The sequence below is a fragment of the Chinchilla lanigera genome, unplaced genomic scaffold, assembly GCF_000276665.1.
Source record: "Chinchilla lanigera isolate Chin_1 unplaced genomic scaffold, ChiLan1.0 scaffold00037, whole genome shotgun sequence".
Classification (NCBI taxonomy): Eukaryota; Metazoa; Chordata; class Mammalia; order Rodentia; family Chinchillidae; genus Chinchilla; species Chinchilla lanigera.
Genome location: NW_004955438.1, coordinates 18,180,691 through 18,200,898, shown reverse-complemented (window position 1 = coordinate 18,200,898; position 20,208 = coordinate 18,180,691). Strand labels below are relative to the sequence as shown.

General features: G+C 47.8%; 1 protein-coding gene across 1 annotated transcript in view; it reads right to left on the bottom strand.

The window, feature by feature from the left end:
- Nucleotides 1–20,208, bottom strand: part of Ak7 (adenylate kinase 7) — a gene marked incomplete at its 5' end in the record, with an annotated part of 54,230 nt that overhangs the window by 32,153 nt on the left and 1,869 nt on the right. Inside the window, 4 exon segments of the mRNA XM_005390399.2 lie at nucleotides 4,372–4,482; nucleotides 8,248–8,342; nucleotides 11,134–11,242; nucleotides 15,983–16,171. Coding sequence (XP_005390456.1) covers nucleotides 4,372–4,482; nucleotides 8,248–8,342; nucleotides 11,134–11,242; nucleotides 15,983–16,171 — 504 coding nt within the window.

The following is a 20,208-nucleotide window of genomic DNA, read 5'->3' as shown; positions in this document are numbered from 1 at the left end:
GATTGGGAATTTAATCCTACCTAAGGAGGATTTCAGAGTCGGGGGTAGTGTGATTCGACTCCTCCAGGGAATCCATCACCCAGCTGAAACAGCGCAGCTGGTGTAATAGGATTTCTGTGGCTCTGTTTCGCTTATTTTGCTCACTTTGCGGTGGTGGGATCGAATCTGGGCTCTTGACCTTGGTAGACAAAGGCTCTTCCACTGAGCTGTCCTCCCAGCCTCCTGCCGAGGGATTATTAATAAATCCTCCCTGGCACCACCTCTGTCCTTAGATTTTTGGAGGGAGGGTGAGATGTTTGTAAACTGAAGAAGGGAGGGAGGAGCTGGGGATGGGGGTCAGGCACAGACAGGAAGTGCCATGGCATGGGAGAATCCGGTCACTGAGTGAAGTTTTGGAGAAACTGTGTCTCAGTGCAATCGTTTGGATCTGAACGTCCCCCAAGTCCATGTGTTACAGGCTCGGCCCTCAGCTTGGCGCTGGTGGGAGGCGACAGAGATTTAAAGGTAGGGGCCTGGCGCGGGGTCTTCGGGTCATTGGAGGTGTTGTTCCCCTGGAGAGGAACTTGTGCCCCTGTCTCTTCTCTCTCTCACACTCAGCCATGGTCGGCTGTGCGCTCCGCTGTGCGCTCCTACCGCAGTGTACAGTGCCCATCGGCCATGGACTCAAACCTCTGAAACACTGAGCTAACATCTTTCTTCTTGATACATTTTTGAGCTCAGGTATCTTGTTACAGTCACAGAAAGCTGCCTAACACACACTGTAATTGGTCCACACTGCCCTACATCCTGGCCAGTAGCTAAGTGAGCAAAGTGACCCAGGCTTTCCCTAGCTGTCCCAGGTAAAGGGACAAGAGAAGGTTCCCAAAGGGTTCTAACAGCCTATGGCTCAGCTCCTGCAGAGCCTCACATGTCCAACCAGATGGGCATGCCGTGGCCTTGCAGGAAGGAAGCAGACAGCTGCTGGGTTTTAGGTGGGGTTGGGTGGGAGGGTGCATCTGAGAAATAGGACGGAGGGAAAGGAGGTTACACAAGAAAAGGAGGAAAATATAGGCCAAAGAGCTTCCATGAGGGTGTGGGGAGGCTCTCATCTCTAATAAAATAGTTAGGGAGGAAACTGGTTCCAACCAGACATTTTTAAGCGTGAACGGTTTGTCTTGGGATGTTCTGAATGTCTTCCCTTCTGGAACACTCTGGGCTGAGAGTACGATTTGGACAAGCTCCAGGGAGCTGAGCCGCCTGAAAGCGGCCAGGGCACAGGCTCTTCCCCTTGTACTGCAGCGGGGACGCACACGCTCCTGCCTGTATCGAGAACCAGGACACTGTCCACCCAGGGTCCTCAGCCTGCGGGGACAGTGAGCTTGGAGAGAAGTGGAACGGAAGACTTGAGAGTGGCCGTGCAGAGGCCTGGGCCTCCAGCCAGGGACTTCTGCACAGCTCCTTCCGGTGACTGGCAGGGCACTCGGGGCAACACAGGAAGGAGGAGGAGGCTGAGGGCGAGCTGTCGTGCTTGGATTTTGGTGAAACCACATCCCACGTAGAATCTTTTATTTTTCTTTGATCCACGTTTGAATCTTTCTGGGCCATGCACACCCTGTTCTGGGGAAGACATTTGTTTTTCTTTCTTTTTTCTTTCTGGTATTGAGAATCGAACTCAGGACCTCGCGCTTGCCAGGCAGGCACTGTGCTGCTGAGCTAAATCCCTGGCCCTATTTTTCTTTAATGTGCTAATGTCATCAAAGAATGCAAAGCTGGGGATGCCTACGTTGAATATTTTAGTCTAATCAAGGTTGTATTTTTGGGGCTGGGGATGTAGCTCAGTGGCACAGTGCCTGCCTGGCAAAGGAAAGGTCCTGAGTTCGATTCCCAGTACAAAGAAAAGGTTATATTTTTATATGCCTTTCAATAGCTATTCTGTACTTGCTTGCAAGGGGGTAAATGTCTGCAGTATACACAAAGCGACTGATTCTAGAGAGCATCTAGATCAGGTATGCACAAAGCTGCAATTCCCACCTGCCATAATGCACAAAGGCAGATGTCTTTTATGAGTTTAGGTCCTGTGGAAGTGAGACAGTGTAAAGACTGGAAGGGCATCAGGAATTACTCTACTGGGTCCGGGCCTGGTAGCATGTGCCTGTAATCCCAGCACTCAGTAGGCTGAGACAGGATCATTTCAGTTCAAGGCCAGCCTGGGCTGCACAGTGAGTTCAAGGCCAGCCTTAAGTACACAGCAAGACCCTGTCCCACCAAAATCACGATTTGTTGAATATGTCTAATTCACTGCTTGAAAATATATGACCACACACACAAAAGATTCAAGTGAATGATAATCTAAAGTGGAGAAATGTTGTCATTCTTTTATTTACTGAGACAGGATCTTGCTATGTACGGTAGTTCAGGCTGGCCTTGAACTCACCATGTAGCTCAGGCTGGCTTTGAACTCACAGAAATCCTCCTGCCTCGGCCTACAGAGTGCTGTGATTACAGGCATGCGCCACCACACCGGCTTCAACATATCAACATATCAAGAATTTTTAAAAAATAATATAATTATTGAATTCCAAACAGGAAGAAATTTAGGTCATCTAATTCAGTCCCTTTATTTTATTTGCTTTAATCCCAAGAGTTGTGGGCTGGGGTGTAGCTCAGCGGTAGAATACTACTGGGAGATCTAGTCCCTCAGGGTAGGTCCCAGACATGACCCCAAGACATTGACTTGGCTGAAGAGATAAATTAATGGATGGAAAAGGATCCAGAATTCCTAATTCTCTCTTGTTTTCTTCAGATATTTTACCTTCACAGTGCTGCGTTGTATGGCACCTGTATTTTACAAGCCGTCATAATTTGAGGACAAAATTCCTGTTGTAATATCCTTATTGACCACTAGGTGTCACCTTAGAGCTATTAGTGCAGCTCACTCACGATTGGTCTTCACTAATGGAAAAATATAACCGGGCCTTTGGAGGCTTAGGGCTTCTACCTAAGCTCTACACGGGCAACGATCCTCTATATGTGGTATTAGTAGTACATACTTCACACAATTTTTTCTGAGACAAGGTCTTCCTGTGTAGTTTCAGGCTGGCCTTGAACTCATTATGTAGCCCAACCTGGTTCTGAACTTGCAGCAATCTTCCTGCCTCAGCCTCCTGAATGCTGGGATTATAGGTGTTCACCACCATGCCCAGCACTTCACGGAATTTTAAAAATTATCCACGAGATTCGGGAGAGTTACATGATACACAATAAATAAAACATCGCTAGGCACACAGGTAGGCAAGCCCTCAGTATTTTTTCAGCTGTTACTAATTCATGACCAGGGCAATTCCCACCATCTATTTTGATAAAGGACCAGAGAAGTATGAGCATTCCATAATGGATGCACGTCAAAGTGATCAAATTTGCTGGAACAGAAGGTCCAGGAGCTCTGACTGTCCACATTAGTTTCTCAACTCTGGATGTTTTATTTTTTCACGGGGAGGTTCCAGTACTGGGAATCGAACTCATAACCTTGCGCTTGCCAGGCAGGCGCTGTGCCGCTGAGCTAAACCCCCAGCCCCAACTCTGGGTGTTTTAATGATCAGTCACTCCGGATGTGTCAAGATAAACTCGCCTCGGTGTTTCGCAGTCAGGGAAAACAGTAAGAATGGAACCCGCGGGCAGCTTCGGTGTCCGGTGGGGACCGGCGTGAGTCGCAGCTGCACCTCTGGGCCTCTTCCCCACAGTGCCACATTGTCTGGGGACAGCGAGCTGCGTGGACAACACTGTCACTGTCCAGAGCGGCTCTCAGGGCGCCCAGCACGAGGCACAGGAAGCCCCAGCTCGCGACCCTGTGCAGCTGTCGCTGAGGCCTCCGGGCCCTGTGCTTGTTATTTGCTTCTCCGGAAATGTGCAGAGTCCTGGGCTTGGCCAGGGCCTTGCAGGGCGGGCAGGACCAGAACCTGCCCCAGGATGCCTAAGGGCAGTGCGTCGAGGGAGGAGACTGCAGCTCAGTGACCTGTGGACAGAAGCTTCTAAGACACTAAACAAAGAGGTCCTTAAAATTTTATTTTATGTTATCAGTCATTATTATTGTTGCTGTTTTGGCTTATTGAGACAGAGTTTCAGTATATAGTTCAGGCCATGTGTCCCAGGTTGGCCTCAAACTTGCGGCAGTCTTCCTGCCATAGCTACCTGAGAGCTGGGATTCCAGGCATGCGCCACCACATCCGGCCAGAGATGCCGGGAGCAGTGTGGGCCATGCACACCCCTCCAAAACCAGAGAACTATTCATCACCCTGACTAGCAAAACTGGACGACGGGCAACCGGCAACAGGCCAGTGTGTGCGGCCTTAAAAGGGCCTCCCTACCCGCAGCACCCCGGGACTCCACACTTACGTTTTTCCCGTATTTGAGGACTATTTTTTCAGCATTTATGTGGTCCAGAAAATTTGGGTGATTCTTTCTTCTTCGGTAGTCCTCTTCCGTGAACGGGACTTCAGAGTCCTCCTGCAAGACAGAGAAGGTGCAGCCCTGGGGCGTGGACTCCAAGGGGCTTCTCCGCCCGCAGTGGAGGGCCCGCGGCGCCATGGAAGCTCCAGAGCCCTGCTTGGCAGGAGGGCAGCTTTGGCTGAGGACAGGGAGCTGCGTATTTCAAATCGGCCAGCTGGCAGGGTATCAAATATTCCCCCCACACAGAAATGCTAAGTGCTGAAGCTGGTGGAGATTTTAGTTACTCTGACCTGCTCATTATACAAGGTATTTATGAATTTAAACACTCTGTAAGTATGTGCAATTTTTTGTTGTTTTGTTTTTTGAGACAGTGTCTTGCTACATAGCTCAGGTCTTGAATTCACTACGTAAGTAGACCTTGTCTCAAAAAAACCCCCAAAAAACAAACAAAAAAACCCAAAAGCAAAAGCAAAATTAAATTACATTTTAAAAGTAGAGGATTCTTTATGGGACCTTTTGATCACACCACATGAAACTAAGTTAAATACCAATGTAGCCAGGCATGGTGGTGCACGCCTGTAATCCCAGCACTCAGGAGGCTGAGGCAGGAGGATTGTTGTGAGTTCGAGCTTTGTAGCCTGGGCTACAAAGTGAGCTCAAGGCCAGCCTGAACTGTGTAGTGAGACCCTGTCTCAAAAAGACAAAACAAAACAAAACAATCTAAAGCATTTGAGCCCAGTTTGCAAAGAATTAATACAAGAGACAGAAAAGACACAGGAAGGGGAGCCCAGCTGGGAACCTAACTGCACAGGTCTGTGAGTGGCATAAAGGAAGCCCCAGGGAGGACAGAAAGGGTGACGGCCAGGTTGCTCCGGTTCATGCCCCACGTTGGGAGCTCAGATTTATTCTGAGAGCGACAGAAGGCTGGGCAAAGGTTTAACTTCTCAAGCTCGACTGCAGCATGATCTGTATTGTGCTCTCCGGGGTCGCCAGGCTGTGCCGTGGAGAACGCACTGATTGGAAGGTTCTAAGTATTCCAGGAAGCTAATGGCTGAGGCATGAGCCACGAAGCTCCATGGTTACAAAGAGAACAAGGTGGGTTTATGGTCCATTTTTGGTGATGGATTAGCGGCTGACGGATAGAAGAGTGGTTGGGCAGCTGAAATGACAGGGATGCCCGGGGGAGAAAGGCAGACAGAATCTGTTCTCAAAGGCAGACCAAGCTAGTCCACCTCAGTTCTGTGGACAATGAGCTTGATGAATATATATTGCATGTTTAGCTGTTCTCTTTTTAATTTTATGTATTTATTTTTGGGGAGCTGGAGACGGAACGCAGGGCCTGGTGTGTGCTAGCCAGGTCCCCCGCATCTGAGCTATGGCCGCTGCCCCGTGGTAGCTGGTTTCCTGAATACGCCTGCCCAGAGGCTCACAGGTCACGTTGCCATAGGCCAGGTGTGAGGCACACGCTTGTAAGCCCAGCACGGGGAGGCTGAGGCGGCGGTGCGAGTTGGAGGCCAGCCTGGGTGACACAGCAAGTTTAAGACTGGCCTGGAGTACAGAGCAAGATCCTGTCTCAAAAAACCGAACCAAACTGAATCAAATCAAACCAGAACAGGCAGTATTGTTACATAAAAGACGGGACCCCCAGTTAAATCTGAATTTCTGGGGCTGGGGATTTAGCTCAGCAACACAGCACCTGCCTGGCAAGTGCAAGGTCATGAGTTCGATTCCCGGTACCAAAAAAAAAAAATCTGAATTTCAAATAAAAGAATAATTTTTTAGGGTACATCATTCATACACTAAAAAGTATCTGCTGCTCACCTGACACTGAGTGTCCTTGCTCCTCTGCTGTGGAACTCAAGCTTGCTTGGCAAGGGCCCTGCCCCACCTATCTGCTCAGCGCTCTTCCAATTTCATCTTGAGATAGGGTCTCCCTAAGCTGTCCAGGCTGCCTCAAACCTGCCGTCCTCCTGCCTCAGCCTCCTTAGTGCGGGGATAACAGGCCTGTGCCCCTGCGCTGGGCCTTCTCAGGTGTATTTTTATGTGGCAGCCCCACTGTCACGGAGTCAGCTTTGGCTTTGGGAAGAAATGCGCGTGGTGGCCCTGGCTTGCACGCTATGGTGGCAGCTGGCCCGTGACTCTCCTGCTTCTGTGACTGCTCTGCCTCACAGCCCCCTCGGGCCCGTGGCTGCAGTGGGAATGGTCGCCTTTTACAAGGTGGCTTCACGCTTAGCGGGCCACGGCTTTTCCCCAGGGAACAGGCAGAGCCCTAGATCTCTGGCTGGGCTGGGGACTCGGAGTTGTCCTTCCTGGTTCCTGGCTGGGGCAGAGTGGGCACCGGCGGTCCTCTGCCTCCCGAGTCACTGTGGCTTCGGGCGAGTGTGTCGCACGCTGCGCGGTCTCCTTCTAATGGCCACAGTGTTTGGGCACCTCGGGGTCACGCGCTGGGCTCTCTCCCTCCCCGGGCACGATCTGTGACAGCGACTGCCCCTCAGCCTGTCTTGCTCTGACTGGTTTGTGTGGAGCAGGGTCCCCTCCGGTTTCCCATCTTTACTCGTCTATAGAGGAGCCGGGGCATCGTGCGTAGCCGGCCAGCCTGTGAACGGGCAGCCGCTAAGGCATCGGACCTCCGCGGGGCCCAGGCGGGTCAGCTTTATGGAGAAACCGGCACCTCTGCGGGCGGGGAGCAGGCTCAGCTCAAGCTGACCTCGCTTGGGGACGTTGAAGCGCCCCTGGGAGCGACGCCTGCCCCTGGGGAGGGAAGTGGCCGCTGCTGCTGTCGTCCTGCTCCCGTTTGCTTTGCTCCTCCTAAATATGCAGCGAGAGTCCTGCCCGGCCGGACACTGTGTGATCAGTGCGCGGCCTGAAATGACACGGGGTGCATGCGCACGCGGCGAGTTCCTCGGGCAGCAACCTAAAGCTCCTAAGTGCCCTGCGCGGCCCAGTCCGCATGTGCGCTGCGTTCCGCCTGGGCGCACAGCAGCAGTACCTGGAGGGCTACGACGTCAGTAAGAGCCGGAACTTTTGAGCTCCTTTGAAACCTTCCAGAAGAAGGAGAAGTGGGACTGGCCAATACGTACGTAGAGAAATGGTCAGAATCTCTGGCCATAGCCAGGTCTGGTAGTGCACACCTGTCATGCCAGCACTCAGGAGGCTGAGGCAGGAGGACTGCCATGAGTTCAAGGCCAGCCTGAATGCAAAGTGAGACTGTAATTATCCTGTCTCAAAAAACCAAACCCGAACAAACAAATCTCTCTGGCCAGGACAGAAATGCAAATTAAAACAATTCTGAGATTCCATCTTACCCTAGAGAGAATGGGTATCATCAAGAAATCAAATAATAACAAATGTTGATGACAGCGTGGGGAAAAAGGAATCCTTCTATACTGTTGGTGTAAACTAGTACAACCACTAGGAAAATTAGTGTGGAGAGGCCTCAGAACACTACAACTACAGCTGGGCATGGTGGCACGTGCCTGTAGTCTAAGCACTTGGGAGGCTGAAGCAGGAGGATTGCTGAGAGTTTGAGGCCAGGCTGGGCTACAAAGTGAGCTCAAGGCCAGTCTGGACTTAGTGAGATCCCGTCTCAAAAAACAAAAACCAAAGGAACAAAAAAAAATCCCCCCAAAATTAAAACTAGAATTCCACTCAACTCAGTTGTGCCCCTTCTTAGTACCTTCCAGAGAGAGTTAAAGACATCCTGTGACAGCGACCCGTGCACACCCATGCTTATAGCAACACAGCTTGCAACAGCCAACTCCTGGAAGCAGCCTATGTCAGGACCGCGGGGAGGTGACCACAGGGAGCGGATGCGCTGCTTACCGGGTCCAGAGGCTTGGATCGCGCCCACGTCATCACGGTGGACAGTAAGATAAACACCTTGCGCTTCCCAAAGTGGCTGACTTCTTCCTTCAGCGCTGTAAGGCCAAGAGCAGAGCAGTTATTTGGATCCCTGTGAACCTCTTTTTTTTTTTGAGACAGGGTGTTGCTATGTTGCCCAGGCTGGCCTCCAACTCACAGCAACCCTCCTGCATCAGCCTCCCGAGTGTAGTGATTACAGGTGTGAGCCACCACACCCTGCAGGAGTGCCCACTTTTGTGCCATTCATAGAGGCTGGCTGGCAGGCCAGATGCAGACAGAAAGAAGGGTGAGTGTTTGCCTCCCTTGGGGTTACCCCATTTAATGGTGAAGCCTTGTAGAACACACCTGGCAAGTGATTCTACTAAAGTATTCTGCATGCTGCATGATAGTCTGCAAAAGGGTCTAAGCTAAAGTGTGTGGTCTCTTAAACAAAGGGGCGCATCTGTCACGGTGTGCTTGTGGTCCCGTAAGGCGATGCCTTCAACAAGGAGAAAAACGGGGAAGCGCAGAGCTCCGGAATCCAACCCGCATGGGCTTCCTGCCTGGCAGGACGGTATCTTCGGGATCCCTCTGAGAATGCCACATGCCCACTGGCCCCCTGCTCCCAACATTCATTCCAGTTGCTATTTTCACTCTCATCAAATTGTCTTTTCCATTTAATTTTGCTCTTTTAACCTTTCTGCTCCGCTGTGCTTCGCACCGGCCTATTTTGTGAGTAGCTGACACACTTCCAGCTCCTCCCGCTGGGTTATCCTTTCTGATCTACAATGTTTACAGTGGGTCTAAAACGACCTGCATGTTTCCTTCTGAGCACACACTTCATCCACATGTGCAAACACCTCCTTCTGATTTCTAGTAATCCATTCCTTTCTCCCGTGCCATCTTGCCCTCTCTTCAGTATCTCTGAAAGGCAAGGTTGGAATATTTTTTTTTTGAGGGTCTTGCTGTGTCATTCAGACTGGCCTTGAACTCACCATGTAGCCTAGGCTGGCCTCACATGCTTGGCCATCCTCCTTCCTCCACCTCCCAAGGTAGGAGAATTTGAAAGCATTTTAAAATAATTTAATAAAACATTATTAAAAATACTATGAGCTGGCCATGGTGGTGCACACCTGCAGTCCCAGCACTCTGGGAGGCTGAGGTGGGAGGATCAAAAGTTTGAGCCCAGCCTAAGCAACTTAGCATCTTAGTGAGACCCAGTCTCAAAATAAAAATCAATAGAAAGAGCTGGAGATGAAGCTCTATGCAAAGATCCTAGGTTCAAGCCCCAGTACTGCCCCCTACCAAATCCCATTGTAAGAAAAACAAAATCTAAGAATGTGTGTGTGTATCAAGTGATAGATGGAAGGTCTCTGACAATACTTTGTTGCACACAAATACCACATAGCTCAAAAACATGTAATTCAAGCCAAGTGTGGCGTCATACACCTGTAATTCCAGCACTCTGGGAGGCTGAGGCAGGAGAATTGCAAGTTCAATCCCAGCCTAGGCAATTTATCGGTTTAGTGAGAACTTGTCTCTCTCCAGGGTCTCTCTCTGCAGTTCAGACTAGCCTTGAACTCACTATGTAGCCCAGGCTGGCCTTGAACTCACCACAATCCTCCTGCCCCAGCCTCCCAGAGTGCTGGTGTGACAGGGGTAACACTCTTAAAATGAATAGATAAGCTTCTCAGAATGCATCGCTAAGCTTATCAGACCTCTAGTCTCTATCAGTTTGAAAGCTGAGACAGCAGGATGATGCTATAGCAGAGTTCCGTGCCTTGCCGTAGCTCACCAGGCTGATCTCACCCTGTGATTCGTCAATGTACTGGTTTGCTGTTTCCTTCTGTTGTGTGACTGTAGAAGCTCATGTGATCTCTCCCATAGTGAAACGTGTAATGTACGGTGACTGGAATCTATTTTCCTGGGCCGTATTCACTCATATGTGACTCATACTGGACTATATTTAAAATTCTCTTATAGCAGAATCATTACTTCATTTCAACAGGAATCAATCTGTCCAAGTGCCTGCGGCATCCCGCACATCCACGGACAGTGCTTTTGTGTTTTCATTCACCTGAATCTGATGCGATCATTGAGGTTCTGTTCCATTTCTTCGAATTGAAGCCAAAAATAGAGTTTTGCTGTACATTTAATTCAAGGGTCAGCAAAGAACTGCCTGTTCTTGTGAATAAAGATTTACAAGAACCCAGCTCACCTATTTATGTTATTTATGGCTATGCTCCCCCTATAACAGCAGATTCCATGGTTCACGAAGCCAAAGATATTTACTGACGTTGGCCCTTTACATGAAAAGTTTGCCAACCCCTTATCTAATCCATCTCAAACAAAACAAGACAGAAAATTGAAGTCACTGAAATTCGAGATGCTGTTCGTCTTTTTTTTTTGACTGTCCTAGACTAGAATAATTATTCAAATGAGTTGACCCACTTTCTCCTTTGCTCCAGATGTAAAGAAGAAATAAATCACAAAAGGAGCCAGTTTCTCAGCACTACCTTATTCTCTTAGACCCGAGGTTCTCAGATTCACTACATTCTTCAAAGCGTTTTCAAAATGCAAGCATTCTCTACCCTCCCTCGCTGACCTTTGCTGTCAGGAAACATTTACTAAAATGAATCAAATTCTTACTGTTAGAGAGAATCCCTCAGGTCTGGAAGTCACGCCACTGCACGCAAATACTGCACTCTACAACTGCAAGGTGTCAGTACGGGGTTGGGGTGTAGCTCCACGGTAGAGCTTTTGCCTAGCATGCGTGAGGCCCTGGGTTGATCCACAACATTGTAAAAGAAGCAGAAAGTCAATTAAAGAAACAGGGTCCCTTGAGATCAAAGAGTGCACCCCACTGACCAGAGACGGCCCAGATGGCTTCCTCCACCTGCTGCGGGCTCTCGGTGATGTTATAAATAATGGTGTCGCACTCCAGCAGGCGCATGAGAAGGTCTCCTCGAGACAGGTTCTGGAAAGAAAAATGACAGCCATTGGCAGCGCTAAACGAACAAGGTAACCTCAGTATTTAGATGGAACGATGACTTCTCAGTTAGACATGCTACATGCAAGAGTCCCAGAGGAAATACTTGCAGAAAGATTTCTACACAAAATGACATTTTGTCTCTCTTCTGTGTGTAGTTTTCAAAGAACAAGGAAGTTTGTGGGACAGATGATTGTAGGACGTTGAAAGGACCACAGGTAATATCTCTGCCTGCTGTTTAAACACCAGGCCCGGCAGGAAGAGGTAGAACACACGGGGAAAATGAGTGGGACATTAAAATTAACTCAAACTCCGTGCAAGATTAGCAGAGCAACTGCACACCATGAATCACTGAAAAGTGCTGATGAGTGCTTCATTTGGGTCATTTTGAGATCCTCAGGATGAAATGAATCTGACCTCTCTGGGGGTGTAAGGTACCTTATAACACTTGGCAGTTGGGAATATTTTCAAAATATGGGAACTTCTAATGGTAAAGTATTCTTACATCACACAAAACTCACCCTGTGATCACTGCGTTTTAGCTAGTCATTCCTCGCTGTGTGGATGCCAGTGCATTTCCCACAAAGCCAGTCCCACGGTGTGTTCCCAGATAACCAGAAGGGGACCTGGCACTTCCTTTTTTTTTTTTTTTTTTTTGGCCTTTTGAGCCAAGGTCTCGATATGCAGCTCAGGCTGGCCTTGAGCTCACTTTGTAGCCCAGGCTGGTCTCGAACTCACAATGATCCTCCTGCCTCAGCCTCCTGAGTGCTGGGATTACAGGCGTGCACCACCACACCTGGCCAAAATATTTTGTTTTTTTTGTTTTTGTTTTTGTTCCAGTACCAGGAATCGAACTCATGACCTTGAGCTTGCCAGGCAGGCGCTGTGCCCCTGAGCTAAATCCCCAGCCCCTAGAATATTTCTTTGTGTTTTTTTTGTTTTTCGTTTTTCTTCTGGTACCAGGAATTGAACTCACAACCTTCTGCTTGCCAGGCAGGTGCTTTGCCACTGAGCTAAAGCCCCAGCCCCTGGGACCTGGCACTTCCAAACCAGGCTGTGTGCTTGCTGTCACTCCCGTCGTCCGAAGCATCAGACATTCCCAGAGTTCCCTGACCACTTGCATTAAAGCAGCGCCTTTCAGATCAAACTTGGTATCTTACCAAGCAACTTGCCCTGAGAGCAAAGGAAAGGAAATCCTTGTTCAGTTCAGCGGCGCGCACTAGTTTCTCTTGCTCTCTTTGTTAGGTCTTCTTGTGTTGTCCGCATTAATTTGCTAGGGTGGTCGTAACAAGCGCAAGAACCTGAGTAGCGTAAGCCACATACATTTGTCATCTCAGTTTTGGAGGCTAAAGGTCCAAGTCTAAGGTGTCCAAAAATTTGGTTCCTTCTGAGGGGTAAGAGGGAAAATCTGTTTCACCCAACTGTGGTCTCTGGTAGCTGAGTCCTTGGTTTGTAGAACCGTCATCTGATCTCTGACCCAATGTTTAAGTGGCATCCTCCCTGTGTGCAGTGTCCAAATTTCCCCCTTAAAAGGACAACGGTCACATGGACCTACAGGTGCATCTTACTGACCTCTTTTTACCTTGATTTCCTTAAAAAGACCCTATCTCCAAACAAGGTCACATTCTGAGGTATTACATCCTAGAACATCAACATATTCTATTTTCAGAGGACAAAATTTATTTTTAGTTAAAATAAAATTTTTTTTGAGACAGGATTTCACTATGTAAGTTCAAGCTGGCCTTGAATTCTCTATGTAGCCCAAGCTGGCCATGAACTTGTGGCCATCCTCATGCCTCAGCCTCCCCAGCTCTGGGATTATAGGCGTGTACCACCACAACCAGCCTCTGAGGACACAATTTAACCCAAGATACCAGACATTCAAGTCCTTTTCTGGGTTGAATGTACAAGACAGAAGATTCTCCAGTGACGTTGATATAACCTTCAACGTTTCCTTTATCAATAACACGATACTGTGAGAGAACATTACCCTCCTATTACACCTGGGACCGATCTGGCTTTGGGAATGTCACATGAAAGAAGAAAGAACATTGAAAAATAGAAGGAATCAAAATGTATGTTTTAGACTTGGTTCAAGAAAACGAAGGAAAACATCTATGACTCCAGCCAGTAAGGGCAGGTTAGAGCAGGGTCCAAAGAGGATCACACACATTTATTTACTTATGGTCAGATCTATTTAAGATGAAACAGACACATTTTCAAGAGCATCACCGTCCTGCCCACCACTCATTTAATAATAAATTTTTGTGGATCTGCTTTTTTCTTTTCTTTCTTTTTTTGGTATTGAGAATCGAACTCAGGACCTTGCTCTTGCCAGGAAGGTGCTGTGCCACTGAGCTGTATCTCCGACTGTGGGTCTGCTTTTCACCCAGTGGACAGGGACAAAAATAAATAATACATGGTTTTCAATAGTAAGAGGTATCGTGTGTGTGTGTGTGTGTGTGTGTGTGTGTGTGTGTGTATTTGGGGAAAAACTGTTAGCAAAATATTATAGTGTAAAATAGACAAAGACACAACTAAACATACACGAGGCCTTTGAATAAACTAGAAAACAACAACTTGCTTCCGTTCTGGGGCACAGCGCAGCCGGCAGAACAGGTTGCTGTTATACAAGCCCCACTCGTTCCCTTAGCCAAGCACTAGGGTAGTGCACGGCCTGTACAGCCTTTCACAGCAGCCCCAAATGTGGGAAGGGCTAACGGAGCGGTACAGCTGACGTTCGTGAACTAGAAGGAAGACGTGACCATGTCCCATAAAAGCTGACATTTGAGTGGCACTGGAAGGGTGAATATGAGCTCACCTGGCAGAGCTGGGGATGCCCAAGGAATTGCAGGTGGTTTGCTGGGCCAAACAGAAGCACCTTTGACAAACCTAACACTTTCCATCCTCAGCTCACCTTCTCCTTTCCTGCCACGCTTCACCTCTTCCCCATGGCTCCCTATTGCCCAGCTGGAAGCTGACCTGATGCCTTCTACTGCAGAGCGCTCCGTATACTTTCCCAGCTGTCTCCCCCCACCCACTTTCCTCCTGTATCTCCAGTAGATCACAGCCTCCCCCGGGAGGACCTCTGGCAGAACTTTGTGCTGCTGGAGGCTCCAGGACAGAAGGATCCCAGGAGCTCAGGGGTCCTCAGTCTGTTTGGCAGGGAGCAGGGTGAAGCTTCATTTGCCTGGTTCTATAGATGAGACTGAGAATCATCATCTGCCTCTTTCAGAGTGCTCGGGGTGCTGCTGCATGCACCCCTCTGTTGTCACATTCATGGCTCTGCTATAGAGTCCCTGCTAGGCCAGGAGCTCTGTTCATCTCTGGACGCTTGGGGTGCTCAATGCACTTTCACTGAGTCAAGCTGGGCGAACAGTGAGTGACTCGACGGTGATCCAAGCTAACGCAAAGGGCAATGAAAATGGAAAGGAAGGATAAACTGAGGCACCCATGACCCTGGGATGTGGGTGGCAAGGTAAGTAGGAGCCCACAGTGACCCATGGTTTTCAGCTTCAGTGGAGGGTGAGTGCAGGATGAAATTTATACTTGTAATATTTTTCAAGTTTTATTGTTACTATTATTATTATTATTATTATTAGTTTTATTTTTAAAAGACAAGGCCTTACCTTATAGTTCAAGCTATTCTTGAACCCACTACGGAGCCCAGGCTGGCCTTGGACTTGAGGCAGACCTCCTGCCTCAGCCTCAAGTGCTGGGATTATAGACATGTGCCACCATGCCTGGCTTATGTTTTATTTTTAATTGGCCCATGACTGTATGAATTTATGGGGTAAGGAGTTACATCTTGAATGATGAACAGGAGTGGTTAGGTGAGGAAGGAAGGAAGGCTGTTCTCAGGCACAGTATAAGAAACTGTATGGAAGGCCCAGAGAGAAGCAGGCCAGGTAGCGGAGTAGATGCCCCACACTTCCCAGGGGGTTTTAAACGCTTCAACTATTGCTAGGCATGGTGGCGCATGCCTGTAATCCCAGCACTCGGAGGCTGAGGCAGGAGGATTGCTGCAAGTTTGAGGCCATCCTGTGCTGCATAGTGAGTGCAACACCAGCCTGAAATACATGGCGAGATCCTGTCTCAATAAAAGTTAAAAAAAGCTTCAGCTGTGTAGAATTGGTCATGTGGAGGTTGCTTTCTCAGTAAGACAGCAACATGATGGAATGCTGTTCATGAGTGGCTTTTTTTTCTTTTTTTCTTGGTACTGGGGGTTGAAACCAGGGGTGCTCTACCACTGAGCTACATCCCCAGCCCTTTCCATTGTTTTTTTTAAAAATTTTAAAATGGTCTTGCCAACTTGCCCAGGCTGGAACTTGTGATCCTCCAGCCTCACCCTGCGAGTGTAGCTGCAGGTGTTTGTCACCAGGTGTGGCTCCTGAGCGGCTTACTCTCAAAGGGTATTTGTCCTTCATGGATGGGACCACTGTGGCTCTGAGTAGTCTTGGGTGATGCAGACAGAAGATTTTTTAAGCAGAGCACAGCCTGTCTCAGCCTCCCAAGTGCTAGGATTACAGGCATATGCCACCATGTCTGGCTTCTAAAGTTTAATGTGATTAATCTTTGTCACAGGACAGCAGCATGTCCCCAGTGCTGCCGGTGCCGCATGTCTGCGGAAGAGAATGACAGGCTCAGAGTGACAGCGTCCCATGAGGGGACCGGAGTGGATGGGAGCTCTTCTCTTTGTCCGCTCCTAGCCAAGCCACCTGGTCTCACCTTGTACGTTTCCGTGGCAAAGTCTGGCGGGATGTTTTCGGGCTTGGAAAGCGTGCCCACGATCTGGAATGTGCCTTCCTTGTGCTTGGCTGATGCGGTTTCTGGGGCAGTGGCCTTATTTTCATCTTCATCTTCCTCCTCCTCTGCAACTTCTTCAAGGGAAGCCCCAACTACAGAGCTGGCCAGGAACTGCAAGAAAACAGAGATTTCCTGAGTATGAAGAACAAATAAAGTAAGGGCAACCTGTGAACGATGGTTCTAAAAACCACCCTTCCTGAGGGCTTGTGGAGTGCCGGACGGCAAAGCATTTAAGTCGGTCTAATTCCCGCACAACCGCGAAGTGGGTAGCATTATGATTTCTCATGTTATAGACCAGCAACTCAGGCTCCCAGAGCTTAAATCATTCATTTCAGGATGCTTCCCTGCTCGTCTTGTCCCCATTGAAATACAGAAATGTGGTATGGCAATGTCCCATAGGTCCATGTCCATTGCTGCACAGTTCCCAATAGCTCAGATATGGAACCAGCCTAGGTGCCCATTAGCAGATAAACAGAGAAAGAAACTGCGGCAGTTATACACGATGGAGTATTATTCAGCCACAAAGAAGCACGAAATTCTGTGCTTCGCAGCAAAAGGGATGGATCTGGAGACCATCCTGTTGAATGAAACAAGCCACACTCAGGAGGATAAATATCGGCTGTTCTCCCTAAAAGGTGAAATCTAAAAAAAAAAGAAAGACAAGAAAGTAGAAGGGGGACTATTACTGGACTCGAGGAAGAGGATAATATAGGGAGGGAGCTAGACAAAAAGCATTATACACATGGACACCCCAAAGATGTCAAACTAGAAGGGAGTAGGACACGGGGCAAAAATGTTCCAAGTACGTTATGCGTATGTATGAGCCCACCAAAATGAAACCCACTGACCTGTAGAATCAATAAAAGAAAGGGTGGAAGGAACCGCATAAGACTAACCACAACTAACGACCATAATTGTCAGGTTAAGCTAAGCAAGTCGGGTGCAGCGCCACCCCTCTGTCCGCCTCAATAAACAGTTACAGGGGGCGAACGCTGTATAATGAACCACGTAGGTAATTTGAATTTTCCTTTCTCTTTTTCTTTTTGTGGTACTAGGGATTGAACCCAAGGCCGAGTGCTCACCAGGCAAGCATTCTACAGCCCAGATACATCCTTAGTCCAGTATTCAAAATTTTTTAATAGCTGCACTAAAATAATGGAAAAGGAACAGATGGAATTAATTTGAATAATGTTTTATTTAATCCAATATACCCTACATTTTATCAATTTAACATGGAGACAATATAAAAATTATAAGGATAATTTACATCCTTCTCTTTACACTGTCTTTAAAATTCAGCGTGCATTTACATTTGTGGCACTTTCACATTTGGACTGGGACACTTGGAAGTGATCAGTGGCCACGTGGCCGGAGGGTACTGCGCTGAATAACAGGACAGAGTGAAGTAGCCAAGTGTCTCTTCTTGGTTTTGCAAAAGCTATCCTTGGGAGTGGCTGGTCTGATATTTAAGGGTTCCATTTATATATATGTAAAAATCAGTTTAATTTATATATTAAGCATGTGTAAATAATCATGACATTAGTACACTTGGAAATGAAAACCAACCAAACAGAAAGTTCTACCTTGGTTTTTTTTTGGCAGGGGCATTGGGTAAAAGATCATCCAAAAGTTAGCACGGATATTTGTCAACTTCAATCTCTTACCAGAAGATATTTTTCCCAAGTATATTTTACGACTTCATTTAAATCCAAATATACATACATATTCATTTTTACTATCCTATCGCTCAGATGAGAGAACTGATGGCTGGCAATAAGTAACTTCTGCAAGATCACAGGGGCAGGGGACAGGCATGGGAGGGGCTTGGGGTGACACTGACTAGCTGGGCAGTACAGCTGAAATCAAGAAACATGGCTTCCATTTCTTTTCATTTCTTTGTTTTTTTTTTTTTTTTTTTTTCGTTTTTCCCCGGTACCGGGAACCGAACTCACAACCTTGCGCTTGCCAGGCAGGCGCTTTGCCGCTGAGCTAAATCCCCAGCCCCCTTTTCATTTCTTTGATATGTTTCATACACCTGCTCCCAGGTTGCTTGTACAGATTAACAGCAATTACCTGGAAAGCCAGAAAGAGAAGCCCTCATTAATTATGCAACAGGGAGCAGAAACACCAAAAGGACACCCAGGATTTGGAGGCAGATTTATTTACGTCGAAGAGCACTGATCAGGATCATTACCAGCATATCAGGCCCCGATCTCAGGTGTTCTAGGGCTTATATGGGACAAGCAAGCAGGAAGTACAGAGGCAGGATGGCTTGTCAGTTGGGGACTGGTTTATACAATGTGCATTACAGTGACCAGCTATGCATCACAGGACCAGCTGTTTCTAAGATACAGGAGCAACCAGAACTTGAACAGGAACTACTACCTGCAAAACCAACAAACTGAAGTATACTGGCTCTGTGTGTGTGTGTGTGTGTGTGTGTGTGTGTGTGTGCATTTTCTGCTACAATTAAAGACTAACCCAAAAATTCTACTAGTGAGGATCTTTTGAAAAAGATCTCTGCGTATCTGAAGGCTTTAATATAAAAATACTAGGTTGTAAAACATAATTAGAGATCAAAATGGAGAAAGCAAGAAGTTAAGCTCCATCTGTGCTCCGATTCCTAACCTTAGCGTGTCACTTCCCTTGGGTACGTGAGGCTTCCCTGGGTTAGTGTACAAAGCAAACTTGGCCCTCCATGCCTCCCGCTGCTTCTTTGATTTCTGCAACAAGTATCAGCAGAGTGCCAACCACGTGTGTGCCACTGTTTAGGAGTTGGCCAGGGACACACTGGGACTGACTTTTGTGGGTCCCTTCTTCCATTAAAAATTGCAAAAATTATACTTGACGAGTGTATGCTATACAGCCCAATAGAACCTTTGACACTCAAATTTTATCTGTTTTCTGATTTTAAAAGAAAGGGAAAGGTTTTCTCAGGTCCCTAAAAGTCTGGCACGTGTGCATAGTGCCTGCTGCCTCTGCTCCTCAAGAAGTCGACCCCGAAGTCCGGCTTCCTAGCACTCAGCTCCTCTGATCTTTGAAGCCCCCCACCCCGTTTCACCTGAGTCTCTGCCCTTGCTGTGTCCCCTGGGAACTGTTTGCTGGCTTGGTCCTCCACTTGCCTCTGTCAGACGAATGTCGGCTTTCTCGAGAGCCCTTCCACCCACTCTATCCAGCCGCCATCCGACCTGCTCCGTTCTTCCCAGTGCTTCGCACGCACCGAGAAGTCGCATTCATATAAAATGTTGCCCATTGTCAGCTCCTTCCAGGAGAGGCAGGATCCCTGAGGGCGGAAGTCTTGTTTGCTCTTATTCACTGTGTAGCTCTTTGTACTAACCACCGTCCTGGCATTTAACAGGCACTCACAAATCTATAAATCCTGCTCTCCACAATGGTGATACTTAGCAGTTTCTTGTGTTTGAGACATTTTTCTTTGTGTGTAGATGAGCTACCATCTACCTGTCTATATATCTATCTATCATCGTCTTCTGTATGGATCTGTAGCTCTTTGTGGAAAACACAAGGTAGACTGCACTTGTCCTTGTACCCAGGTCCTTGGGATGCTCAGCACCCACTGCTAAGCAAGCACTCTTCGCCCCTAAGCTACATTCCCAGCCTGTAGCTGTCTTTTTCCTTTATTTTTGGAGGAGGTGTTTGAGACAGGGTCTCCCTATGGTGCTCAGGCTGGACTTTAGTTCACTGTGTAGCCCAGGCTGGCCTCAAACTCGCGGTGATCCTCTTGCCTCAACTTTCCAAGGACTGGGATTACAGGTGTGCGCCACTACCCCTGGCGTATGTACCTGTCTTTTCAGTGCTTTTCTGTTGTTTTGTTTCTGTTTGTTTTTTGAGGCACGGTCTTGCTATGTAGTCCAGGCTGGCCTTGAACTCACCGTGTAGCCCAAGTTGGCCTTGAACTCCTGGTGATCCTCCTGCCTTGGTCTCCCAAGTGCTGGGATGACAGACTTGTGCCATCATACCCAGTTTAATGCTTACTTTCTTTAAAAATAATTTAGTTATTGTGTTTCGTTAGTGCCCTTGTCCTTTCTTTCTTACTTTTTTTTTTTTTTTGGATTTTGGAAGATGTATCATTTGTTTTGAGTCTTATCTAATGTGTGTATAAAATATGCATTATCACATACAATTGTATA